Source organism: Prionailurus viverrinus, chromosome F1, assembly GCF_022837055.1.
Source record: "Prionailurus viverrinus isolate Anna chromosome F1, UM_Priviv_1.0, whole genome shotgun sequence".
NCBI classification, from domain to species: Eukaryota; Metazoa; Chordata; class Mammalia; order Carnivora; family Felidae; genus Prionailurus; species Prionailurus viverrinus.
This window is the reverse complement of record NC_062577.1, coordinates 61,441,808-61,469,448: the sequence shown is the minus strand read 5'-3', so window position 1 is coordinate 61,469,448 and position 27,641 is coordinate 61,441,808. Positions and strand designations below refer to the sequence as shown.

Genomic DNA, 27,641 nt, shown 5'->3' with positions numbered 1-27,641 from the left:
TTTGACAGAGAGAGAGAGAGAGAGCATGAGTGGGGGAAGGGAAGAGAGACAGAGGGAGACACAGAATCCGAAGCAAGCTCCAGGCTCTGAGCTGTCAGCACAGAGCCCAACGTGGGGCTCAAACTCACAGACCGTGAGATCATGACCTGAGCCGAAGTCGGATGCTCAACCGAGCCACCCAGGTGCCCCTTGTTTTGGTTTTTTGATAGGAGCCATCCTAATGGGTGTGAAGTGGTTTATCTCATTGTAGTTTTGATTTGCATTTATCCAATGAAATCTATTAGCTTTTGTATTAAAATGAATTTGGGTTAATTTTTCTTTATAAAAAAGTAGAAGACCGGGCTGCATGGGTGGCTCAGTTAGTTGCGCATCCAACTCTTGATTTCAGGCTAGGGTCTTGATCCCAGAGTTATGGGATCTAGCCCTGTGTTGGGGCTCTGGGCTGAGCATGAAGCCTGCTTAAGATTCTCTCTCTCTCCCTCTCTCTCTCTCTCTCTCTCTCTTACTCTGCTCCTCTCCACCCCCACTTGTGCACACTGTCTGTCTAAAATTAAAAAAAATTTTTTTAATCAAAAAATAAAAAAGCAGAAGACATGGCTTGAAATAAATGAAAGCACTCTGGATTTGGGCAAAGCCGGTGTTAAAAAATCTTATCTTTAACCTCTTAATAAGGTGAAGAAATAACTTGCAGGAGCCTTGGGTTTTTTTTTTTTTGCCATCAGTGACCCCCCCAGGAAAATTTTATATATATCTTTCCACAATCATCTTAGTATCCCAGGCCATTAATGGTGTACCTACGTTAGCATACCAACAAACTAGATAATGAGGTATTAATAGCATAGCTAAAATAGTGCACCAACTAAAGTTACACATGCCTGTGTTGGTAGGGGGAATGGGATTTATGCTAATTTGTAAAGTGTAATCCTTTAGGCAAGATGTAGAAATATCTTCAAGCAATCTTTTTAGAGAAGGAGACAGTGGGGAGGGGGAGAGAGAGGGGGGGAGAGGGAGAGAGAGAAAGAGAGAGAAAGAGAGAATTCCAAGCAGGCTCCATGATCAGTGAGGAGCCTGCTGTGGGGCTCAATCCCATGACCTCGGGATCATGACCTGAGCGGAAATCAAGAGCCGGACACTCAACCAACTGAGTCACCCAGGCGCCCCTGTAGAAACATCTTTAAAAGACTGATCCTTAATATCTTAGTTGCATATCCATTTATGGTTTACAAAGGTTTCCATGTACAGGATCTCATTTGCTTCTCAAAAAAATTAAGCAGGGCAGGTATCATCTCAATTTACAAAGGCAGAAACAGAAAAGTCAAATAACCAGCCATGGGCCACACAGATGGGCGGGCATATTTTAAAAACTCAGATCTTGGTAAAGAGGGAGTCTGTGTTCTAACCCATGTAAACACAGAGGCTGATACACAGTTCAGCACATAGGATAAACTCACTGGATATTTGCTGAAGGCGTCTTGTGAGCCTTTTTCAGAGTTCTTTCCACTGTACTATGGAAGGGCCGTAACATAAAGCCAAATTCTTAACAACCGAAACCAGGTGATGAGGAAGAGGGCTGGGAGAGGGGAAGGATGGGGGAATGTAGGGGGCTGGGGATGGAATAGGGGGCAGGGATATTCCCAGGAGAATGAGGAAGTTGGAGATGGAGGCAGCACTTCTGGAAATGTCAGTGTTTATTAAACATTTAAGGACATTTGGGAGTTTGAGAAGAAATATACAGAATGTAGAAAAATCCTAAGAGTCCCCTGTGGCTGGGAGTGCAGCCTTCCCCTCCCCCCCATCTCCCGTTTATTTTTCCTTTCTGTTTGGTTGTTTAAAGCCCTTTCTTGAGGCTTATTTGCCCCGTCCTCAATGCCCTGACCTGTGAGGATTCTTTGCCTCTCTCTGTCTCTCCTTCCCCATGACCTCGAGTCCCAGAACAGTGCCCTAAAGTGGTCAGGGGCACCAGCCCTGTAGCTGAGGATTGAGGACCAGGGGCCCCTCTGCTCGGGCTAGCTCTCCGTGAAGGATTTAATGGGGAGGGGGGAGGGGGAAATGCAAAAACCACATGACGTCATTGGTACTCAGTCATGGGGGGAGGGCGCCGGTAAACAAACAAACAAGACTGGATTAAAAAATAAAAAATAACTAACAACCTAAGTAAACCCTGAAGGAGAGTCTGATCTGGATGTTCTGGGTGTTAGCCAGGGGGGACAGAATATGGAGCTGGGCCACCTGATGAAGGGGAGGGAGGGTCAGAAAGAAAAGAAGGAGGGACAGGCTGGGTGCCGCAAGGGATGGGAACGCCAGGTGGCCTGGAGCTGAGGCACGGGGTATCAAGGTCCCTTTCTTCTCGGTGCCAGAGGGACAGGCACCAAACACACAGTCCTTGGGGCCGGTGAAGGGGAGGGTGAGGCCCCCGGGTTCCCAGAAAGCCGGGGGTGCAGGTGGGGGGAGATGGGAGGGGCCTGGGGCGTGAACTTTGGAATGAAACTTACATCTCAAAGGGTGCTGAGGGCGGGGCAGGGCTGGGGAGTTAAGGAGGAAAGCACCTAGACGGGGGGGAAGAAGAGGAGCCTAGGTCCCCCTGCTCTGGGAGGGCCCAGGGGGGTGGTCACTTGTCGGAGTCCAGACCCATCATGTTCTTGAGGGCGTTCTTGAGGCTGGTTCTGCTGGGGGACTTGACCGCAGGCCGGAGCTCCGAGCTCTGCTCATCCTTCCGCAGTTCCATCTCTATGACCACCACCTGAGAGCCTTTGGTGGGCTCCCGCCCTGACCCCCGACCCCCCGCCCGGCCCGCTAACCGCTATTTCTTATCCTTGCGAGACTCCCCCAGCCCCTTGGCCTTCTTTTCACTGGCAGCTTTGGTGCTTCTGCTGTGGTCCAGCATGGCATACAGCGCTGGCGTCTGCAGGGAGGGGGTCACACCTCAGTCACCCTTCTGGGGGGGCCCAGCCCCACCCTGGTCCCAGCCCATCCCTTACTGCTGCCAGGTAGCTCCGCGCCTTGTCCAGGCCCCGAGTTCCACTGACCTGCCGGCCGCGCTTCGAGTCCTTCGCGGCCTTGTGCAATTTCCCCTTCTCCATGGCGCTGCAGGGAAAGGCGGTGCTGTGGGTCTGCCCCGCTCCGGGCCCGGGCCCCCCTGGAGAGCAGCTATAGCTTCCTCCTCCCTTTGCCGCTCCCCTCCACCCCCGCCCGCCAAGAAGTTTCTGCCCCCGATGGGGAACAGTGGGGTTAAAGGGAGGGTCGCCGTGGGGCGCCCGGGTGGCTCAGTCGGTTAAGCGTCCGACTTCAGCTCAGGTCACGATCTCGCGGTTCGTGAGTCCGAGCTCCGCGTCGGGCTCTGGGCTGATGGCTCAGAGCCTGGATGGAGCCTGCTTCCGATTCTGTGTCTCCCTCTCTCTCTGACCCTCCCCCGTTCATGCTCTGTCTCTCTCTGTCCCAAACATAAATAAACGTTAAAAGAAATTTTTTTTAAATAAAAAAAATAAAAAATAAAGGGAGGGTCGCCAGGCTCCCCTTACCTGAGCCTCCTCTGCAGGGCCGCCTGTCTGCGTAGCCAGCAGTATCGGGTCACATAGAAAAGCAGCAGCAGCAACAGCACCACCCCCAAGACACCCCCGATCACGGCTCCCAGCACCACCCCGTACCTCGTAGGCACTAGGAGGGGAGGGAAAACAAGTAAAGGGGTGAGCGGGGCCACGCACCTTCGGTTCCTAGCCCCACACCCATTCCCTGCTGTTTCAGAGGTACTGCGCTCAGCCACGGCTGTCTTCTGCCCGCCCTCCCAGAGCCTGAAGGGCATTAGCCCAGGTATTTTGCCTCTTCCCCCAGCCCTTCCCTCCCCCCCACACCCCCCCCTGCCCCTAGTCCTCCCCGTACTGCCAGACCCCCTGGGCCATCTCCTCTCACACCTTTTTCAAAGACATAGAGTGTGACCTGAGAAGTCTTGCCCACTATGTCTGGTGGGTTTTTGACGTCACAGGTGAAAGTGCCGTTGTCACTGTAGTCCAGGTTGTGTATGACAATAGAGCCATCCTTCCAGTGAGGGTCCCCTACCCACTGGATGCGCTCTTTGAAGGTCCCCACCTCGTCAATGTAGGGTTGTCCCTTGGCATAGTGGAAGATCTATGAGGAATGAGGGGAAGTATGTGGGTCTAGCCTCAGGGTAAGGGCTCCTGGGCTGGAGAGGGTAGTTGGGGGTGGGGGAGACAGTGTAGAGAGGCCCTAGTCAGATGGCTACTTACCTTGCCACAGTTAGGGTTAGGGCTCAAAGGATGTCCCCTCGGTTGCCCAAGTGCTCTTTTCTGTTGTTCTTCGGAGCACCGTTTGGTTATCCAATCCCAGGACGCCCCCAGGCACTCACCGAGATAGCATCGCGGCCCCCTTCGGGCTGGTAGCGCCAGGTAAAGGAGATGTCATCTGAGATCCACTCGCTGGACCAGAACGAGCAGTGCAAGGTCACCTTGGAGCCCACAGCGCCATGGACCTCCTTGTCCGTGTAAACCACAATGGCCTGGGCCAGGGGGAGCACTGCAAGCAGAGAGGGGAGTCAGATGGGCGCCCGGGACCCACTAAGGGATCCAGAGGAAGTGAGACCAATAGGAAGCCAAGGGCTGAGTAGAGACCATAGCAAAGCTGGGGCAGAAATGATCCACTGTCAAGCCCGGATTCCTCTGGGCCAGCTCAAGAGTTAGGCAGAAACGCTGCATTGGGTTCAAGTTCAGTGTGTTCATAAGAGGAAATGAAATCAGCAGTAACAGAACTCTCTTGAGGACTTCCAGAAGGTAGATTCTGTCTCCAAGTCTCCCTCTCCCTTTGGGTCAGTATTTAACTCTTAAAGTACCCCTAAGATGCAGGCTTAAAAAAATTTTAATTTATAAGTTATATGGTAATACATATTGCATTCTTTTTTAGAAACCATTCAAATAGAGATAAAGCTAAAGTCTTTCTTTAAAAAAAATTTTTTTTTAATGCTTATTTATTTCTGAGACAGAGAGAGAGCATGAGTCAGGGAGGGGCAGAGAGAGAGGGAGACACAGAATCAGAAGCAGGCTCCAGGCTCTGAGCTGTCAACACAGAGCCCGACGCGGGGCTTGAACTCACAGACGGCGAGATCATGACCTGAGCCAAAGTCAGACGCTCAACGGACTGAGCCACCCAGGCGCCCCGCTGAAGTCTTTCTTGACGCCTCCCCCAACAAATGCTTTTCCTGTAGTCCCCTCCCAAATATGACCACTGTCAATCAGTTTGGTAAGTAACCGTTTTCTATGTATCAAGTGCAGTGTAAACCCGACAAACTCAAAACATGAAATAGTTTTGTCTTATGGAGCTTTTCTTTCCTTTTTGAGATACATTGCATTATATTGTACTTGGCTTTTTTTCACTTAAGAGGATGTATAATACGCCTATGTGTCTGAGGGAACTTCCCATGTTGATTCATAGAGATCAATCTTATTTTTAACAGCTGCGTAGTATTTCACAGCATCACACATTCAAATTTCTCACAGAAAAAAAAATGAAGATAATTAAGACTGTTTTTTCCTGGCCCAACTGTCCTCGCTGCTGAATCCCTGGTTGCCATACAGCTTGCTGTCGACTGGGAGGTCAGGGAGCTTCTCAGGGGAAGTTGGGTACAGAGGAAGATCCCAAGCTCAGAGTTCAGATGACTTTGCATGTGAGCCCTCTGTGGCTTGACCCTTGTCACCCTCCTCTTGGCCATGCTGGCCCAGTGCCACTCCCAAGACTCACCCACACAAGGAAGGCCATTCCAGGGAGATTATGTGTGTGGGCTGGCCCGGGGTGGGGGCAACTGTAGACCCTTTTGTTCTATGGGAGGGGGAGGAAGCGACCAAACAAACAGAGACCCATTGTCTGACCCATGTTGGGGGCTCCTGCCATCCCCAGACCCCATAACCACCCCCCACTCCTGCTCCATAGTCTCAAATCTCCCACCTCAGCATGCAAGATCAGCGACCCGCTTCTCCTTAGAGGTCTCTTGGGAATCCCAAATGCAACAACGAAGGTTATTCATTGGATCTAACTTCTATTCCTCCTGTTCTAGCATCAACCACTGCTCTTCAGCCCTGCTCAATGGTACTGTGAGAGGGACAGGTGCTAGAACAGAACCCTCTTCCTTATTCTCCAACACTCCTTCTCCCCATTGCCCTCACTATGACCTTCTCTAACTCCTTGTCTTCAACATTTTCTCTGGGTGTCCCAGACTAGTCCAGCACAGCACCCAGAAGGGTCTGGATCCTGGGGTTAGGACTCAAAGAGCTGATATCCTGAGCAGTTCTCCCCGACCCCCAATTTGCCTACTACTCATCTACTGTGTTAGGCTTTGGGGCCGTTTGGAGAAGGGAACTGTCCATTCAAATGTCCCTACTTTTGACTTTCACTTGCCCACCCAACATCTGCCACGGGGTGAGAAAGGGTTTGGTCACCTTATAAAGGAAGACTGCTTTAGATGGACAAGATCTTAGAATCTCATAGAACCTCCCTCCTACTCCTTTTGCCTGCATAATAGACAATGGATCCACAGAGAGAAACTGAGGCACCAAGAGACAAAGGATTCGAGGAGTTGGGACCACAGACCTTGGGCTCCTTCCTTAGATCACATTCCCCGACCTTCCTATTCAGGGGAACTAAGGTTAAGTACCTCAGGCACTGCTAGGGAATGATTAGGTACCCGACCCAGGTGTCTGTCCTGTTCCTTACCGCACCGTAACACTGCTTCCCACCAGGTGCTCAGCATGGCTTTGGGGGCATGTTACTACCTTCCCACCTGGGTCCAGTCAGGTCCACCCCAGGGAAGCTCTCTACGCTCTTTTACCTTCTCCCTTCACAGAATACCTTTATTGTCTCCCTCTAAGCTATACATATTTTTTCTCCGACTCTAATATCACCTTCCTGCTCCTGCTCCCTCTTTGGTGGCGGTGGGGCATGCAGTGAAGGCAGGGAGAAGGTTGCTGAGAGGCAAGCTGAGCTCCAGGGCTCCCAGACTGGGGTGGCTCCACTTACCCAAAGAGGAGAAGAGCAGCGCAGCCAGGATAGGACTGGGGCTGGACGAGGGAGCCCCAGGAGCCATAGCTGGGGCAGGGGCAAGGGCTCGGAGCGTCTGTGGGGATGGGAGAGTGGGGGACAAGGAACTGAGCGGGGGGTTCCTGGAATCCGCTTAAAATCCCCTGGGGCCCCAGTATGAGGGGGCTGTCCTGAGCCAGTAACCAATTGCAGCCTGGCATGTGCAGTTGAGAGGTGGTGGGGAGGGGGGAAGAGTACAGGGAGCAGAAGGGGCATTGTGTCCTCTCGGTGGAGGGGTGGGGGGGGGACACATACCACCCCATACACAGAGGGCTTTGTGTCTGATGGCCTCCCCCTGCCCTAGGCTGGAATGCCTGGGGGGGGGGAGGTGAGGGAGAGGGACAGAAAAAGGGACATAAACACACTTCTCCGAGGGATAGATGGGCAGGGGAACCTGAATCCTTAGGCCATGAGAGGGAATTTCTCTATAGCCTCCTTCCCAGAGAATGGCTCCCCCAGAGAACTCTGAAAATGGGATATCCCTTGTCTTTTTTTAATTTTAATTTTTAATTTTTTCGATGACTGTTGGTTGCATTATAGGCTTCTTGAGATGACCAGGTCATTTGGGAGTCCTTCCCCCCACCCCCTATCTCCCTGCATCCTGGGTGATTCTTCCCTGATAGAAGCTTTCGCCACTGGAAAATATCCAGGAAACAATTTCCCTGAGCTTTCCCTCTTTGTCAGGGAATCTTTCAATGCCTCATGCTGCAGTTTAAGGCCATTGCGATTTAGGACAAGGCAACAAAATTGTATTGAATGCCAGCTATATGTAAAGTATGGGTTTGTGGGTAACAGAAAGAGGAATAAAAATGAAGTTTCTCCTTGAAGGAGTTTAAAATCTAGTTGGCGGGGGGCAGAGAGGGGAGGATCAAAGGACAAATCCATCAATACCCAACATGATCAACCATCGTGCTTGCCATAGCAGAGTGATGAACCAAGTGCTTAGTATACCCAGGAGGGCACAACCAGATCTGCTTGAACATGCGCAGTAGTTCACAAACATCCGGGAGATTAAGTTAGTAACGGAGGGTTAAAAACAAAAACAAACCATTTAATAAAGGAAGTTCAGAGGCAGGGGAGTTGTGTCTAGAAGGCAACTTTAGATATGGACCAACTTTGAAGGATGTGTGCCATTTTGAAGAAAATGAATGGGTAGTGAAGCTATCCAGGTAGATATAGCAAAAGCAAAAACAAAGACAGAAGAAAATGTGTGTGTGTGTGTGTGTGTGTGTAGGTTTCTGAAGTATTGAGGATATTCAAGCCAGATCTTGTGGCCTCCACTTTGACTTGATTTAGGGGAACATGAGGGGCATCATAGGAAACAAGTCTGTACAGGAAAGTTGAAGCCAATTGGTGAAAGGCATTAAAGGGCAAATGAAAGAGGGTGGGCTTCATTGGTTCATCATAAGAATTTCCTGATGGTTTGAGGGTGATATTTTGGGTTAGAGATGGGAGTGTCCACATGGTCAGAGCTGAGTTTTAAGACAAACCTGGCTAAAAAAAAAAAAAAATCATTCCCACCAGAGCTCTCCTAATTGTTGTCTCCTTTGTTTCCTTTCTTGGGATTATCTGAAATGATTTTGTTTTTCACTGAACCTCTCATACTTCCATTTGAAATGTTTCCCCTTCTTTTTCCCCCTTTCTTTCTCTGACCTCAGGCCTTGGATAGACCCTGCTTTTTCTCTCCTGCTTATTTGAAAGATAAACCCTGGTGATAAGGGGCTTGACTTAATACCTTGTTTGAATTTCAGTGTAATTAATTTCAATCAGTTGTGAGCCCTACAGGGTTAATTTGAGGGGAGAGGCCACTGTTTTCCTGCGATTGGGACCACTGCAGCTTCACCTGTAAAGCCACAGGCTCCTGGTACCCACCGGTCATCTCCTTACACAGGAGATGGAGGGTTCCATGATTAGTATTGGATTTGAGCTGTGGAACTCTAAATGTGGGACTTGATCATAAACGCCACAGGCAAAATTGTCAGTAAATGTTCACGGGATGTTGTAGTCAATTACACCTCCCTAACCACGTCTCCCCAGCTGCGAATGACCCACTTTCTGCTTTCATCCACCCCTTTTACCTATACCTCTTTCACGGGGTTGCTAATTTCTTTGTTGTATTTACTTACTGATCCTGCTAAGGCATAAGCTGCTTGAGGACAATTACGTTTGTGTTTTTGAATCCCCTGAAGCACTTTCACATCCTCTACAAAAAGTTTATATATATATATATAGGCATATATGTATATGCCTCTTGTACTTAGCTCTTTAAATGAATTCATTATATATATAATTATTATTTATTGTTATTATGTGTGCACGCATGAGTGAGTAGAGGAGGGGTAGAGAGAGAATCCCAAACAGGTTCCTGTGCTGTCAGTGCAGAGTCCAATCCTGGGCTCAAACCCATGAACTGTGAGATCACTACCTGAGCCAAAATCAAGGGTAGGACGCTTAACTGGCTGAGCTACTCGGGCACCCCCAATGACTGGAAGTTCAATAGCAGAAAACTGTATTTTATTTTTTTTTTAAAGATTTTACTTGTAAGTAATCGCTACACCCATGTGGGGCTCGAAATCACAACCCTGAGATCGAGGGTCATATGCTACACTGACTAATCCAGCCAGGCTCCCCAGAAAACTTTATTTGAATGTAACAACTTTCTAATGATTAAGCAGTTTACTAAAAAAACAAAAACTTGTGTTTTGAGGTAACCTTTACCGAATGTGTTAGTGTTGAAGATGAGTGGCCATCAATGTTGTATAGGAGATCCCTGCACTGAATAGAAACTAAAGTTAGAGAGCCGCTAAGGTCTCTTAACAGTCCAAAAGTCTATAGAAGTGCTTTCTTTGTCAAGTATTATAGAAATGCACAACAGGATTTTCATTTGATGCAGAGATAAGTGAATGTGTGCTATTTAAATCCTGAAAGTGCAGGAGTGCTAAATATAAATGAGATCTGAATAGTAATGTTAGCCGAATGTTTTATTGTAGAATAGGAGTTGCTCTAGGCTGTCTCCTTCACTTCTCTTTGCCCCGCCCTCGCCCGCAAAAAGACTCAAGAACTTTTTCAATTTTCTATTCCTGTCTCCCTTTTTCTTCCTTAAGTCACAAATGCTCTGCAGTTGATTGCAGTGCTTGGGTTCCTCAAAACCATATGTGTGTGTGTGTGCGTGTGTGTGTCTATGAGTGTATAAATCAAAGCGAGTTCTCCCCCACTCCAGGTTCTTCTGGCTGTGGGCGTCACCCACACAGTCTTGAAACAAGGAACAAAGGAGTGTTGTATTTGGCTAGTGGGCGTCCAGCTCAGGCGGCAGCTGAAGCCCAGGAATTGTGGGCACAGAGCTGATCCAGGTGGTTAGACGAGGCTCCCAGGCCTTGGGATGGTGGTCTACGTAGTTCTCACGATCCTTCCTCAACTTGGGCCTCAACTCGTGTTCTCTGTACTCTGTTGCGGAGCTTCCCATCAGAACGGATGGAGCCCGTTTCCCTGGGAGCCTCGGCCGGCCTACCTGGGAAAGAGGGAGAGCGAAACTATTCTGGAGTCCCTGGTGAAGAATCAGGGCAAGTCAGAAGTTCAGTGGTGCGAAGCAAAATGAATATGTTCACAGGTGAAACGCAGACCGCAGAGTCTGAGTCAGCGCCATTTCTGCCGACCCCCTGGCAAATTCTAGCAGAAGCCAGCCGAGGGAAGCCGTGCAGACACACAAACCGGAAAAAATCAAGCGTGAACAACGCTGAGACGGACCGCCTGCGAGCCTTTTAAAGAGCCGGAGGCGTCACGTGACACAGCCCCGCCCCCCCCCCCCCAGTGGCGGAGACGTTGTGCGTCACTTCCGTCCAGGCCGGAACTCAAGATGGCTGCGCTCCTGTTGAGGTGACTTTAGCCCGGGGCTGGGAGTCTGTGTCCGCGGCCCTGGGGAGGCCTGCGCTGCCCCTTCTGTCTTGCTGACGACTGTTTGCACCGTCCCGGGGCGGGGGAAGGGCCCGTGGGTGCGCGGGTCGCGCGCCCTGGCGTCCTAGGGCCCCTTCCCTTCCCCCCCAGCCGCTCCGGTCCCCGGGGTCACGGGCCCGTTATCTCCTCCTGAACTCCCTACCGAGGAGTCGCGCGGCTGTCGCCCCTTCTGCTTCCCCCAGCTTCAATACTTTCCCCCCAGGTTGCGTTCGGGGCTGCACCCAGAGCCACGCTCCGAGAGAGTAAATAGTTAGAGGACTTCGAGGTCAGCGGACCGTCGGTTGTACGACTTCGAGCTCTTATTCGGGCCTCGGGAAGAGAGATCTTGGTGTACTTCGCTTTTGCTTCGAACTCCTGCAGACACTAGTTGCTGGCAACGAGTGGCCACTGAGTTCCTAACGGGCCCCTGGGGGAGGGGACAGGAGTCCTGGATCCCTACCGCGCCGGCGATTAGAAATAGCGCCCATAGCGGTCGCTCTACTGTCCTAAAGCAGCCCAGGGAATTCAGTTTCAATTTATCTTTCTCTGTGGGGTAGGGAGTGGATGTCTCAGTTTTTCTATACAACGTCATTCGCCGCCCGGAGAAGTATCCTAGATTTTCTTCTGTTCTGTCCTGTCCACTGTCTAGACCTCATTCTCCACTCAGAGCCTTTCTAGACGCGGCAACTCGAGTGACTTTAGACACTCCCGGTACAAATCCCAGCATAGTTTCGTGCCAGGCCTATTTTTGGAAACTATTTGTTATGGAAAGTTAGTTTTAATGTCGTTGAGATTTAATTCCTGATTTCCCCAAATGCCTTCTTATTTCTCTTTCCACAGCAGTACACCCAGTATAAAAATAGAGGGACTTTATTTAGTTTTTCTCTGTGACAGAACGATTCCTTTCGGAGTTGAGATCAGGAGCGGGTTATCTTAATCCATCATTTTCCTCCTTCCCTCTCATTTCCAAATGTATCTTTTTTTCCTAAGGTGTTGCCAGCCCCAGTCTTGCCAGAACTGCACTCTTTATTCCAGGTAGTTTTACCGTAACTGAATGATTTTGAATCCTTGGTGTATTTTGGTGGGTGTCGGGGGCCTTTTGGTGGAATTCATGTTTAGCTTGAAATGATCATGTTGGTTCTAAACAGTTCGTTTTAGGAGTTTCAGGATTATTGTTTGGAAGGTGACAATTATCATACTCAGTAAATATGTCCAGACAGTATCATTTTGAGATGTGTACGACTGTCACCACCAGGATTCAATGCCAAGAAATAGACTTCTTTTTCATTAGTATTCATCTGAAGCTCATGGGAAGGGCGCCTCTCTCTTCTTTTTTCACAAGGGATTTCTTAGGAGGGGGCATAGGGAATTTAAAAAACAACAACAATTTCTTTTTCTGATTGAAATTCTGAGTCTAATTCCATTTCACTAGAGGGATTTGGAACTGTTTATAACGTGCTAACTTAGCCTCAAAGAAAAATACCTTCTAAGAAATCCTAGGAGCTAGATTCTAGTTCTAGTGTCACTAGTTCCATTTATTTTGGACAAGTCAAGGTCATCAATCCTCATTTGTGAATGAAAATAGTAATAACTTGGACCCACTTAAGAGAAGTATTGGCTAAACATTTTTAATGTTGGCTAATTGGCTAACTAAAAATGATTAGTTTTCAAAGTACCGTACATCATGGCTTTTAAATAGTGCTCTGTATTTTGTATATTCCCTAAACAGTTCACAGACTAGCCAGGAATGAATAACCAGCTGAGTAATGCAACGCCATTGGCATTTAGTCAAGGAATGGTTTGCCAAAGCCAAGACGGAGATGGAGAACTAAGCAAAGAACAGCTAGGCTTCTGTCTAATAAAGTTCATGCCGCTTAGGCACAAAGTCGCCAAGAGTTGTTAACTATGTGCACGTTGCTCATCATATAAAATACTACCTGTGAAACACCTCTAAAAATAGGGCTTAACTTTAAATATATAATACTGCTCCTTAAAATAAGCATACCTCATTTACAAACCTTTTTTTTTTTTTGAGCCTCTTCTATGTGTCAGACATTATCATAGGTGTTATAGACACAGAGCATTCCAGTCTTATCCTTGAGGAGCTCAAAGTCTAGTAGAGGCGATAAATAGATTAATTATTAAGCACCATAATATGTGTTGCTATAGAGATATGAAGAAGCGGTGTGAGGCATGGCAGGGGCAGCAAGTAAGGCGAAAGAAACTGAAGTTGCCATCCAGGAGTTGTTGGGTTTTCAAGGATGAGTTTAATCAGACTGTGAGGGAGGTTCCAATCAGAGAAGAGCATGAGCGAGGGCATATAATCCTAAGAGGGCTTGCTCTGTCTGGGTGTAGTGCAGTACTCAGTGTGGCAGACATATAAGGGGCTGACGGGAATTTGGAGGAGAATGGGTCCAGAGAGTTGGAGTGGGCCGTGTTGAGAGCGGCCTTGTTTGGCTACGGTGTGGACCTTACACTACAAGCAACGGGGAACTGTTAAAAGACTTTGGGCAGAAGACCAATGAAATCAGCTTTATTTTTCAGTAAGTTAGCTTTGGTAATATTGAACGATTGGGAAGAGACTGATGGTAGGGAGATCAGTTCAGGAGCTCCTCTTATAGTTCTCTTTGTGAGAAATGGAGAGGGTAAGGACTAAAACAATGGACTGAAGTCCTGGATAGCATTGATAGGACTGGGTGATGCCTCACGTATATATGGGGGTGAGAGAAAAAAAATCAAGGATGACTTCTGTTGTCGTTTGGGAGTGGGTGGGGGCTAACAGTCATGAATCAGAATTTTCGTCTTTAAGTGATTTCTCTTCATCCTGTTCTTCGAGGTTATACGTCTATTTTAGTGTTGCTCTTACCCCAGATATTTCTGAAACTTTTTGGCATACCATCAGATCAAGTTTAGAGGTCATATAAGAGAAACTCATTATATTATAGTCGCATCTTGTTTTGGACCAAAAATGGTTTTATTTAGTTTGATCCCGTAGACTTGGCTTTGAAGAACTTTTTTTCCCCCCAAAAGTCAAATCCATTTTCAGCAGATGAATATTTTTATCACCACTGATGGTTTTAAAAAGAATGTGATGTGAATTCTAAAGACCTTGGGGGAAACCAGTGAAATACTGGTCGTATCTGAAATACTGGGCCGAATTGCAGTTTGGAGAATGATTTTCTGGCCATTTTCTTACGTAATCCTCCCAGCAACCTATTAGGTAGGTCGTTTCAGTCCCATTTTATAAATAAAGAAGGTGAAGCTCAGCGGTCCCCTAAAGTTACATGATTTATGCAGAATCGGAATTCCAGTTTTTACTTTAATATTCTTCCTGTGTCGCGGTTGTCACCCCAGTCCAGAGAAGAGTTTCACAAATGATTTGAACAGCGATTACATTTTTTGGGTACACATGTATAATGCATTTAGAAAGGGACAGTGCTAACTAGAATGGTAAGTTCTGGCTTGTTCATTAAAAAGAAAACAAAGTACGATTACTTTTTGGCCATAACCTAGAACACCAAGTTCCTTGGTGGAACTTGCCAGAGTTCCTGGTTTCCCACAAAAGGCAAGGATTGATACCTACTTTGGTCCTCTTTCAAATAAGGCTATGGACTTCGTGCACCTAATTTCTGTGAGGGCCTTGTGGAAAGCTTACATTGGTATTTGTCTGGGAAACAATAGCATTAGACAGAGTGCTGTAGATTCCAGCCCACATCTGCAAACTCTTGCTGGGCAGCCGAGTGACTGGACCTAGCCTGGTGTGCGGAATGCATGTCCTGCGAACTTCAGAACCACAATTACTTCAATTGATTAAAGAGATTTGTTCCCACTTCCTTCTGGGAGCCTGGGGTACACAATGTCTGCATTCACCTCTTGTCTCCAGGGCTGGAGAGAGAGAGGAGCTGAAGGAAGTGTTGGCTGGATTATTTTACCTTCAAATAGCGTACCCTTCCACTGTCCTAGTGTAAAGCAGAGGGATTTTGAAACGTTTGTGCCTCTAATAGCGAGGGTGGGATGGACACTGTGAGCTTTTTTACAAGGTCATCGGACCTCAGTGTGATTTTATTTCCCCACGGTGCCTTGCGCATAGGGGATATACAGTAAACTTTTGTGGAAGCAACATATTTTTCATTTTAATCCCAGTGCTTCACTCTGATACCTTTCTTAAATACTTCTGGAAAGATTTGATATGATAACGTGAATAGAGGGGCCTAGTAGTCATATTTTTCAGTTCGTGTGTGCTCTCTGGATCAGTTAAACTCTCTTTACATAGAATGCCCAGGCACGTCTTAGTTTTAGGCTTGAGGAGCAGTTCTGGTACTGTTTTGATGCATTTCGAAAATAGCAACTTTTTAGTAGAAAACTTGTGTATCCTCTTGGTGCAACTCTTCACGTGGTCCATGAAATCTTTGCATTCCCATACTTTTTGCACTATTAGAGACTTTTTTTTTTTTTTAAAGTAGACTCTATGAATGCAGTGTTTGAACTCAGGACCCTGAGATCAAGACCTGAGTTGAGATGAAGAGTCAGGTGCTTAACTGAGCCACCCAGGCGCCCCTGTTACAGACTTTTTGACTTGAAATTCATCTGTGTTGTCGGGAACTTGATGGTAGTTCCTAAAATGACAGCTTAATGTTTAAGACCCTCTTTCTACAAACCCCTTATTCTTCAGCCTTCTTAGTTCCTCCCTTTGCAGCAGTTAACTGGGTTGTATTCTTGTTCTTCTTCTTTACCCCAGTCTTTTTTTTTTCTTTAAAAAATTTTTTTTAACATTTAATTTTTATTTCTGGGAGAGAGTGTGAGTGGGGGAGGGACAGAGAACGAGGGAGACAGAGGATCCGGAGCCGACTTTGTGCGCTGACAGCAGTGAGCCTGAGGCGGGCCCAAACTCACAAACTGCGAGATCATGACCTGAGATGAAGTTGGACGCTCAACCACCTGAGCCACCCAGGCGCCCCCACCCCTGTCTTTTAACCATGACCTCCTTTAAAACCTCACTTAAAAATAAATCACATTCTATATTTCTCTGTTGAACGTTACCAACGCTCATTATTCTTTTACCTTGTATTATTTGTGTTGGACTAAAACTTTATTTTGCATTTGGAGGTTGTATTTGTGATTATTCTCAAGTTATTTAAAGTTGTAGCTTTCTAACTAAAAAATCATTTCAAGGACAGTGATACTGTCATTGTTTTCATCTTATTCTTAATTTTTCCTTTCACTCCTAAGTCTAATATGGTACAAAAATAGAGAACTTGATAAACTGAAATTGATCTCGAAATGTGTGTTGCTTTTTATTCTCTTTCTCTTTTCTTTTTAAGATTTTATTTTTAAGCAATCTCTACACCCAACATTGGACTTGAACTTGCAACCCCAAGATCAAGGGTCACATGCTCCACTGACTGAGCCAGCCAGGTGCCCTCCATTGACTCCTTCTTCTCTTATCTTGCAGACAGGCTGGCCGTCATTGCCTCCGTGCCCACCTTAGTCCTCAGCTCTGTATCAGAAAGTAAGTTTCTAAATTTGTGGAGGCTATTATGACTTAACATTTTTTCCTTCGGGAACAGCAATGGGTTGTTGTTTAGATTTGGGGGGTATGTGTGGAAGAAAATAGTTGTAGATGGTTGGCTGAAAACTTAGTGATCGTGGTCACTATTTTTCTCATCTGGTAGTAGAAGAAGGAAGGATTAGAATATTAAATTTTAAATTTGGGAAATATTTTATACTTTCAGAAAAGTTGGAAGACATTTGCTATGTTTACTTAGAGCTCTGTGTATTTTATTTTTTTTATTTTTTATGTAAGAAAAAATTTTTTTAAGTTTATTCATTTTTGATAGAGAGAGAGAGAGAGAGAGAGAGAGAGAGAGAGACAGCAGGGGAAGGGCAGAGAGAGAAGGGAGACACAGAATCCGAAGCAGGCTCCAGGTTCCAAGCTGTCGGCACAGAGCCCGACGCGGGGCTTGAACTCACGAACTACAATACCATGACCTAAGCCAAAGTCAGAGGCTTAACCAACCGAGCCACCCAAGGCACCCCGTTACTGACGTTTTTGAAGAATACGGGCCAGTTGTTTTGTAGAATGCCTTTCAGGTTGGGCTTGTATGATTCTTTGCTATGATTAGAGTCAGGTTACCCATTTTGGGCAGGAGTAATATGTAAGTATGTTATATTCCTGGTTATATTCACATCAAGGGCATGTGATGCCATTTGTCCCATTGCCAGTGATTTTAACTTTGATCATTTGAATAATGGAATGTCTGCTAGGTATTTTTCCACTATGAAGTTATTGGGTTTTTTCTCTTTTTTATAATTAATGGGTCATCTGTGCGTAGGTTATATTTTCTTGAGGGGGATGGAATGTATTTAATACAGGCATGTAATAAATTATTGGACGTAGCTGTTCAACACTTAGCTTCCATCCACCCCATTGACAAGGGAAACCCAAGAAACTGTTCAGAGGTGCTGAGGTCTTGATTTTTGAGGATGTGAAAGGGAGTCTTGACAAACCAGATGAGAGCAGGTGGTGCTGATGTAGGAGACCACACCCGTGCCCTCGGGAAAGGATGATCCATTTATATAAATGATTTTGAAATATTGTACTGGCTCTGCTGCCTGGCACCAAAGAAGTAGAGCTTCTGTGGCAGGACCTGCGTGGTGGGGAATTGGAAAGAGTTTTCCTCTGCTAGGACTTCCTTGGGTGATTGAGGTTGTTAATAACTGAGTCAAACTTGGCCTAAAGATAAGAGGATTGGACAGACATGTTTTCTTTATACAGTGGGTTCATCCAGCCCAGCTTAGCTTTTTTTATTTTAACTTTTTGTTACGTAAAATCTTGAGACAAGTATATTTCTAATCATTTTAAAGTCTTCCATCTTCTGGTTTTATTTTAGTGCTGTTCCTTTGGGAACCACAGCCAAAGAAGAGATGGAGAGGTTCTGGAATAAGAACGCTGGTTTAAACCGTCCTCTGTCTCCTCATATCACTATCTACAGGTGAGCGCTGTGGAACCAGGGAATCTAGAGGTAATGGGTGAAGGTCCTGGAGGTTGGGCCATTGCGCCCCTGATTATTTCCCTCAGGCCTTTTTTATAAGAAGACGACTGTTTTTTGCCTTCTGGCCTTAGAGGGTAATTTGTCCTGAAGAACTACCATTTGGAAAATGGCAAGTCAAAATGTAATTTCTATTAGTCGAAAACCAGTATTTTGAAATGATTTCAAATTTATATAGATGTTGCAAAAACAATACACTCATTTCCTGGATACTGTTGTGCACATTCCCAATTTGTGAACATGTCCAAGTGATTTAAGATCAAGTGCAGAGATGATCGTGTCCCATTACTCCTGTGTTAGCTCTTATGCTGCTGTAACAAGTGATCATAAACCTTGTGGCTTAAAACAGCACATTTGTTATCTTACAGCTCTGTGGGGCGGAAGTCTGACAGGTCTCACTAGGTTAGAATTAAGGTGTTGGGAGGGCTGCATTCTCTTCTGGAGGCTCAAGTGAAGAATCTGTTTCCTTGCCTTTTCTAGTTTCCAGAGGCTACTTCGAATTCCTTGGCTTGTGGCCTCCTCCCTCCATCTTTAAAACCAGCAGTGATGGGTGACATTCTTCTCCCTCCCATCACTTCCGCCCTACTTCCATTGTCACATTTCTTCTCTGATTCCCTTCTGCCAGCCTCTTCCACTTTTAAGGACCTTTGTGATTATGTTGGTACCATCCAGATAATCCGGGCTAGTCTGTTTAGCTCAAGGTGAGTTTATTAGCAAACTTAATTTCATATGCAACTGTTAATTCTCCTCTGCCATTTAAGGTAAAATACTCACAGGTTTCAGGGATTAGAATGCGGACATCTGATTAGAATGCGGACATCTTTAGGAGGATCATTACTCATTACTCAAGTAGGCTTAATACTTGAGTGCATGTTTCATAAATTCAAGGACACTCTGTAGTACAGCCATCACAATCAGAAAGTTAACTTTGACCCTATGTTACCATTTAATCGTCAGATCTCATTCAAGTGTTGTCAGTTGTCCTAATATTGTCCTTTATAGGTCCAAGATCCAACCCAGGATCATGTAGTGCATTTAGTTATCTCTTTAACTCTTTAATCTCCTTTGGTAAGGAAAGAGTCTTACCTTATCTTTTATGACCTTAACATTTTTAGAATGTTCCTCAGCTTGGGTTGTTTGCCTGATGTTTTTGGCAGGAATGCCTCTAACGTGATGCTGTGCTCTTCCCAGTGCGTGGGGCCAGGGATAAACATCATGATGATTTATCCCATTACTGGTGATGTCAACTTTTTTTTTTTTTCCATGTTTATTTATTTTTGAGATATCGTGAGCAGGGAAAGGGCAGAGAAAGAGGGGGACGAAGGATCCAAAGCAGACTCCATGCTGACAGCAGTGAGCCCGACGCAGGGCTCGAACTCACGAGCCATGAAATCATGACTGGAGCCGAAGTCGGACGTTCAACCAACTGAACCACCCAGGTGCCCTAAGACACGTTTTAACTAATGATAAAAGTTATATCACCAGGGGCACCTGGGTGGGTGGTTCAGTTGGTTGAGCGTCCAACTTCAGCTCAGGTCACGATCTCACGGCTTGTGAGTACAAGCCCCACGTTGGGCTCTGTGTGGACAACTCGGACCCTGGAGTCTGCTTCGGATTCTGTGTCTCCCTCTCTTTCTCTCTGTCCTCCTCCACTTGAGAGTGCATGCGTGCTCGCTCTCTCACAAAAATAAATAAACATTAATAAATAAATGTGTCTGCTTCGGTTTCTCTGTAAAGTTAATGAATAAAGATAGTGTGCTTATTAGTTGATCATTATTTTGTGGGGAGACTTTTACCACCATCTGTTGATGGTACTTACCATCAACATTTATTAGTTATTACAATGAGTTATTACTGTGACGGTTGCCAGATTGTAATTTTTCTAATTCCATCATCCCTTCTAGATTTATTTGTAATAAATAAATTAATAGGATGAAGCATACTTTATTGGTGCAGACTCAAGGAATCCTAAAAGGAAAAACTCTTTTCTACTGTGATGACACCAACTAAAGGAAAAACAACCTCCTTTCCTCTCTGCTGTTGATACTTCTGACATCGAATGTGTGGAGGTTTTTCCCACACCAACCAGTTTTCCATCTCTGTGGATACCAGTTGGGTATCCAGGAATTCAGTCATGACGCTTACTGTGTGGAGTTAGTGCAGAGCCTACAGGTTAGGGGCTCAGTCCCCCAGGCTGTCCCCCGCTTCAGATGCCTGTTTGCAAGTCCTGTGCTTTTGACTGACCAGCTATAAGTCAAGAGTTCTCTCTACCCCCTCCTTAGGTTCAATCATTTGCTAGAATTGCTCTCAGAACCTGGAAACATTTACTTAACATTTACTAGTTCGTCATAAAGGGTACTACAGATGATACAGATAAGCCATAAGGTACCCTTTGATGCACCTCTATGTGCAGAAAAGTTCTGAGCACAGGAGCTTCTGTCCCCATGGAGTTGAGGTACACCGCCTTCGTGACATGTGGTTGTGTTTACCAACCTGGAGACACTGAACCATTTACTTTTGGGATTTTTGCGGAGGCTTCATGACATAGGCACGATCAATTATTAACTCAATCTCTAGCCCCTCTTCCCTCCCTGGAAAAAGAGGGAGTGGACCTAAAAGTTCCAAATTTCTAACCGTGGCTTGGTCTTTCTGGTAACCAGCCCCCACCCAGAGTCACCTCATTAGAGCAAAGGACGCTCTTACGGCCCAGGAAATTCCAAGGGATTTAGGAACTGTGTGTCAGGAATCAGGGTCAAAGACCAAATATTAGAACAAAAGATGTTCCTAGCCCTCCTATCTCTATGGAGTTGATAAGGGTTTTAGGAGCTCTGTGTCAGGAACCAGGAAGAGAGACAGTGTAGATACATATTTCTTATTATTTCCCAGTGCCTATTCTGCCTAAAGGGTTACGCTGTTACTCTCCTTTATTTTGATGTTCAGACTGTCCCACACTTAGCCGGTGGGAGTGCTTCAAGAAGGCTCCTGCGAAATCAAGATCTGGGTGCTAGATGTTCTCATTGCTACCAGGATGTCATTGCTTGTAGGCCCTTTTCAGTAGACAGAGCTAGGATATGTGTGGATGCAGATGCAGGTGTCCGTGTAGGTATGTGAGTGTATACATATACACAGATGCATCTGTAGCTGTTCATCCGTTGTCCTCGGAAGTAGCATCGATAACTGGTAAGCTGGTGTCTTCAAAGAAAAACCCCTCTAGATCTGCTCCTTTCCAGTTCATGCAGCAAAGCAGCTGGAGCCCCGCTACCCTCTCTACTTGGGTTCCTGCCAGGGAGGCTGGCCGTTTCTTTACCACCTCCGCAAATACCACAACCCTTCAGATTTTTTCCAAGCCAGATTCCAGAAATAATTCTGATTGCAGAAATTGGGCATTCTACTAAAACAGAAGGAGACTAGTAGGTGATCTTAAGCCTTGCAACTTGGTGGAACTTTTTTTTTAAGAGAGAAAATATTTGGGGAAAAATGATAATGATGAAGAACTTCTCAAATTACTCTGAATCTGTATTTAAAGCCCTGGTCTTTTTGCTTGGGTCACGTAACGAATGTTAGTAGGCTGGTGGCGTGAGTCTTTCACTACCTTCTAGACATACTTGTGGGGGGAAAAAAGCATCAGAGAGCATGGGGCTGTTTCCAAGGTGATATGTCCAGGAAAGATGTCTGATTTATGTTTTATGGAATCATATTTTCTATTACTAACTTCTTTAGAGTTTTTTGGAGGAGGCATGGGAGGGAGTAAATGGTCAAGGGAGCACTTTATGAAGTATTATTTATTTCACTAAATTGCATCAATTTATCAAAGCTTAAGTTATCAGGAGAACAAGAGCCACTGAAAAGGATGTTAGAAAACTTTTTAAAACTTAGGGTTGAAACTTAGAGATGAAAGGGGCCGTAACATTTAATTTCCTCATCAACCTCATTGGTGTTTTTTGTTTTTGTTTTTTAAGATTTTACTTTTTAAGGAATCTATACACCCAACGTGGGGCTCGAACTCACAGCCCCAGGATCAAGGGTCTCCCACTCTACTGACTGAGCCAGCCAGGAGCCCCAACCTCACTGTTTTAAGAACGTTCCTTGGGACTTTGGCTATTCCACTAAGCTTCTGTGGGTAGTTGTGTGTGGCTGGCCAACATGCAGCTATGGGCCCCGGCCCTGGGTAACCAAAGCAACTTCACTTTGATCTGTTTTACATACAGTAAAACCTTGGTTTACAAGCATAATTTGTTCCAGACACATGCTTGTAATCCGAAGCACTTGTATATCAAAGCAAATTTCTCAATTAGAAATAATGGAAGCTCAGATGATTTGTTCTACAGCCCAAAAATATTCATAAAGAAATGATTACAATACTGTAACATAATACCAAATAATAAAGAAAATACAAAGTCTAAAGAAAAATAAACTAACCTGCACTTTCCTTTCAAAACCATGGCTGGTGGGAAGGAGACGAGAGGTGGGTTATTGTGTAGGACGTCTTTCACTATCACCAATGGATGTTGGCTACAGTACAGTATTTTTTTTTTAATTTTTCTTTTAATGTTTTATTTATTTTTAAGACAGAGAGAGACAGAGCATGAGTGGGGATGGGGCAGAAAGAGAGGGAGACACACAGTCTGAAGTAGGTTCCAGGCTCTGAGCTGTCAGCACAGACAGCTCAGATGTGGGGCTCGAACTCACGAACTGTGAGATCATGACCTGAGCCGAAGTCGGACACTCAACCGACTGAGCCACCTGGGCGCCCCTACAGTACAGTATTAATAAACTCTTGTCATGTTCTGTATTTAACGTAACTGGCAATAAGGCAGCAGAGGAAAAGGTCTATATCTGCAGGCAGCCTGACCTAGAATGAAGCAAAGCATTCCTAAGCTTACTCTTGGATGGAAAATAAAGGACTGCCCATAGGTGCTTTGGAGTGACAAAAAATACACAAGTGCCAGAGTGGGCACCTTCCAACGTTCTGAAAAAAATTACTGATTTCTGCCAAACACCGTGGCCTGAGACTGAGCATCCGAGCGTGGGAGACTATCACTCACAATCCTGCAGAGAGAGAGAGAGGAACCGTTGGCTCATTTGGGATCATGTGACGTTCCACATCACATACTACTTGTATTGCAAGACATCGCTCGTTTATGAAGTCAAAATTTACTGGAAATGTTTACTCGTCTTGCGGAACACTCGCAGAATAAGTTACTCGCAATCCAAGGTTTCACTGTATTGGGTTTTTGCATTTTAAGAAAGGTGCTGCTCACCAAAAAAAAAAAAACAGAAAAGAAGTTTAAAAGTCACGGTTGTACCTGATGAGTGAATCTCTTCTGCGTTATTTTCACGTGGTTGTCTCTACCTGGGCTTATACCCCTCTAGCATACAAGGAACTCCCTACCGCCCTTTTCCAGTTTGGGAATTTCTTTATCAGACCCTTCTTTTATTGAAGTTGCTGCAACTTATTATTATATTTTTAAATTTTGTATGTTTATTTATTTTTGAGAGCGAGAGAGTGAGCCGTGGAGGGGCAGAGAGAGGGAGACAGGGCACTGACAGCAGAGAGCCCGACGCAGGGCTCAAACCCACAAACCATGAGATCATGATCCCAACCGAAGTAGGATGGCTGAGCCACCCACGCACTGCAGAAGTTGCTACAACTTACATCTTCTATCCAGTGGCTCTGGGTTTACCTTGAGTCATGTGAAATAAATCCAAGCACACTTTTTCTCCAACATCCATCTATTGATTTTCATGTGCTTATTGGCCATTTGTATGTCCTCTCTGGAGAAAGGAATATTCAAATCCTACGCTCATTTGTTTAATTGGGTTGTCTTATTTTTTAACATTTTTTTTATTGCGGTAAAATATACATAATATACAAAACTTGTCATTTTGACTATTTTTAAGTATACAGTTCAGTGGCATTAAATGTCTTCACCATTGTACAAACCATCACCACTATCCATCTCCAGAATCCTTTTATATTCCTAAATTGAAACTCCATACTCATTAAGCAATAATTCCCATTCTCTGCCTCCAGCCCCAACCCCTAACCACTGAATTTCTGTCTCTGTAAATTAGACTACTCTGGGTGCCTTGTGAAATGGAATCATACAATGTTTGTCCTCTCGTGCTTGGCTTCTTTCACTTGGCACAATGCCTTCTAGGTTCATCCATATTGTAGAACGTGTCCGAATTCCGTTGCTTTCTAAGGCTGAACAGATGCTTTGGTGTACGTATACATTGCATTTTGTTATCCATTCATCTGTCCACGGACATTTGTGTGGCTTCTACCTCTTGGCTACTGGGAATAATGCTGCAATGAGCATCGGTGCACAGATACCTCTTTGAATCCCTGCTGTCAGTTCTTGTAGGTATATATCCAGAAATTGAACCGCCAGGACATATGGTAATGATTTAATTTCTTGAGGAACCCGCCATACTGTTTCCTACGGGGAGGTGCGCTGGTTTATGTTCCCACCAACACTGCCCGAGGGTTCCAATTTTTCTGCATCCTCACCAGCGCTCATTCTTTATTGTTTTTGTTTGTTTGTTTTTAACAATAGCCATCCTAACGGGTGTGAAGAGGTATCTCATTGTGATTTTGATTTGTGTCTCCCTAATGATTAGTGACGTTGAGTATCTTTTCGTATACTAACTGGCCATTTGTATATCTTCCTTGGAGAAATGTTGTTTACTTTGTCGATGGTATTATTTGCAGCACGATTGTTAAGTCACATGCTGAAACTCATATATCCTAGGTCTCTAGCTTTTCCTTGATTAGCATTCTATTAGCAGTCCAAAAAGGAAATAAAATGAATACATTTCAAATCAGGTATTTGTTGATTGTTCAGTGTGCTTGATACTCTTTTAGGAGTTGGAAATACAGAGATAAGATATCATCTGTGTTCAAAGGGATCTCATGTCCTGAAAAAAAAATTTCCTAAGGGAAAATTTTAGTGGCTCTTAGTGATTATCTTTTCTGTAAATGAATTAAAACAATCTTGATTTTCTATACTGGACTCTTACCTAATGTGTGAACAGGAAATCGTGGAAATGATTTGTCTTTGTGATATTTAGGCCTCAGCTAGAAAACACAAAGGCTGGGGCTGAATTAATCTGAAGATCCATTCACTCCTATGTCTTGGGTTGATTTTGGCTTCTAAAGGCACCGTCATTTTCTCTCCACCCGAGTCTTTCTCCGTGATCTCTCTGCATAGGCTATTTGGGCTTCCTCTTAGCAGGAGAGAGTGTGTTCTGGAAGTCACGCAATGTCCAGTCTGCTACGTTCTGTTTCTTGAGGCGGTCAGTCATGAAGGTTCAAAGGGCTAAACGCTTACTTGCCTGAGTTACAAGGAGTTATAAGGAGTGACAAGTGACAAGATTCTGGAAGGTCACGTGAAACTGGAAATAGGACTGTGGTTGTTTGGGAAATAAAATCTCCTTTACCTACTCAGCACTAAGCTAACCCAGGCTATGGTTTTAACCATTTTTGAAAATTAGGGTAACATTTGACTTCAGCAGTTTCTCCTATCGCTCCCATTTTCCACTTCAGTATGTCTAAATACCAGAGCAGTTCACATGTTTTATCGGGTAGCTCTTTCAGTCATGGGATTTCATTCACTGGCCATGGGCCCTAAGTGCATTCGGAATGCTAAGCAGTGTCTTACAATTTCCCCACCTCTGTTTTTTTCAGTTCTCTCAAATCAATATTTGTTCTGTCTTTTTCAGTCTGATAATCATTCTCTTTGACAAATAAAATAGTTGAGCAATCTGCTTTGTACTCTGTCATCTATTAACATAAAATTGTCCATCCCGGTTAGGAGGCTTTCTTTCCCTGAATACAATTTTAAAAGCCCCTTTTTGTTGTCCTTGACATTTTTGCAAGCCTCAGCTCATTCTGGGTTTTAGTCTCCTGATTTATCTAACCAAATTATGTCATTGTTCTCTGCTTGTCCTTTGTTATGTGGCTCTTCTTCCGCCTTTTATATTTATCCTGTTAAGTCTGAGTTAAGCAGAGTGGTGTCTAGCCAGTTTTTTTGGTTTCTTTGGACATTACTCCTTTCTTACTGTGACCATTTTCATTACATAGTTAGAATTTCTTTTTGAGATTTTTTTCAACTTGCTTGGGTACCTTCCCTCTAGAGTGTTGAAAATATGGTCTGAGTAGGCTCAGCATTTCCTATCTAAGCTGACTCTCTAGGGTGAATGTTCACTTTATCCAAAGACTTCTGTTCTTTCCATTTCACTAACCAGTTCTCTCGAGCATGAGAACCAGGTCCAGAATATAGCAGTGTTAGTTGTCCTTCTGTGGAAACGCTTTGGCAAATTAATGATTCAGAGCGTGATTTAGAAAGGGGTTTAATGACAAAGTATTTCAAAACTACCGTGGATTAGGAAACATACACTAAATCCAGGAAAATTGGATTTAAAAATTTGGGATAGGTAATTTACCAGGGAGTAAATGGTATGCTCAATTTGAATATTTACGGGCATATAGTAAGAGTTCGGGGTGACTGTGTGTTCTGTGAAACTAGATAAACAAAGCTCACTTGGTTTTCCTTTTCCTCCAATCTTGTGACTAGAGCAAGGGAAGACCCAGGTGGTTGTAGTCTGGTGATTATTTTCTAACTTGATGCAACTTTAATTGGCGTCTTTGACCCACCCACATTGTTCCTTCTTAGGAAAGGAGTTTCCTTCTGGTGAAAGGGAGGGATGCTTCTCCTGAAATAAATCAGTTTTCATGTATTCAAACTAGAAAGTGGAAACAAGAATGCAAAAGCTGTTTTTGTTTTTATATGTAAATAGTGCCTATATCCAAGTAGTTTATCTTCTCTTCGCCAAAATGGGCTCTGTATTGGGATCCCTGGGTGGCTTAGTCGGTTGAGCGTCCGACTTCAGCTCGGGTCATGATCTTGCAGTTCGTGAGTTCGAGCCCCGCATGGGCTCTGTGCTGATAGTTCAGAGCCTGGAGCCTGTTTCAGATTCTGTGTCTCCCTCTGTCTCTGGCCCTTCCCCTCTTGAGCTCTGTCTCTTTCTCTCTTTCTCTCTCTCTCTCTCTCTCTCAAAAATAAATAAACATTAAAAAAAAATTTTTTTTTTTAAATGAACTCTCTATTGTGTCATATTTTCCTTTTTTTAATTGCCTTTGTGTATTTCTTTGCAGTTGGTCGCTTCCCATGGCGATGTCCATTTGTCACCGCGGTACTGGTATGGCCTTGAGTGCAGGTATGGACACGTGTATTTACGCATACGTGCACACCGGCACACGCACTTTGAAGAGCTTTGCTGTTTCTGTGTCTCTTAGCACCCCCTCCTGTGCAAATCAGCAACTTGATTTAGAGAAAATGATGAGTCCATTTAAGCTTATTGTTCATTTGTTCCTTTAACAATTCATCATGAGTTCCCAGTAAGCTTATGTTCTTTCCTTAGCCAGGTGTTTTGTTTGTTTGGTTTTTAGTAAGCTTCACACCCAGCGAGGAGCCCAATATGGGGCTTGAACTCACGACCCTGAGATCAAGACCTCAGCTGAAATCAAGAGTCGGACACTTCACCAACTGAGCCACCTAGGCGCCCCTATCCCTAGCACAC

The 27,641-nt window shown here is 45.0% G+C and overlaps 2 protein-coding genes across 4 annotated transcripts in view; one reads left to right on the top strand and one right to left on the bottom strand.

Annotated features, from left to right (window-relative positions):
- Positions 1 to 1,333: 1,333 nt before the first annotated feature.
- MPZ (myelin protein zero) lies at positions 1,334 to 7,101 on the bottom strand. Its single transcript, XM_047840712.1, is given in 6 exon segments — positions 1,334 to 2,902; positions 3,027 to 3,084; positions 3,519 to 3,654; positions 3,909 to 4,122; positions 4,361 to 4,527; positions 7,018 to 7,101. Coding segments are annotated over 6 exon segments (936 nt in total). The 5' UTR covers positions 7,085 to 7,101; the 3' UTR covers positions 1,334 to 2,608.
- Positions 7,102 to 10,912: 3,811 nt separating this feature from the next.
- SDHC (succinate dehydrogenase complex subunit C) overlaps positions 10,913 to 27,641 on the top strand; it is a 35,952-nt gene continuing 19,223 nt past the window's right edge. The window contains exons 1-5 of one of the 3 annotated variants that reach the window (XM_047839848.1): positions 11,321 to 11,358; positions 11,998 to 12,042; positions 16,460 to 16,516; positions 17,898 to 17,999; positions 27,217 to 27,278. In XM_047839848.1, coding sequence (XP_047695804.1) covers positions 17,932 to 17,999; positions 27,217 to 27,278 — 130 coding nt within the window. In that variant the 5' untranslated portion in view covers positions 11,321 to 11,358; positions 11,998 to 12,042; positions 16,460 to 16,516; positions 17,898 to 17,931. Of the gene's footprint in view, positions 10,951 to 11,230; positions 12,043 to 16,459; positions 16,517 to 17,897; positions 18,000 to 27,216; positions 27,279 to 27,641 lie in introns of those variants that run through there. The other 2 variants (XM_047839847.1, XM_047839846.1) reach the window with 2 other exon arrangements.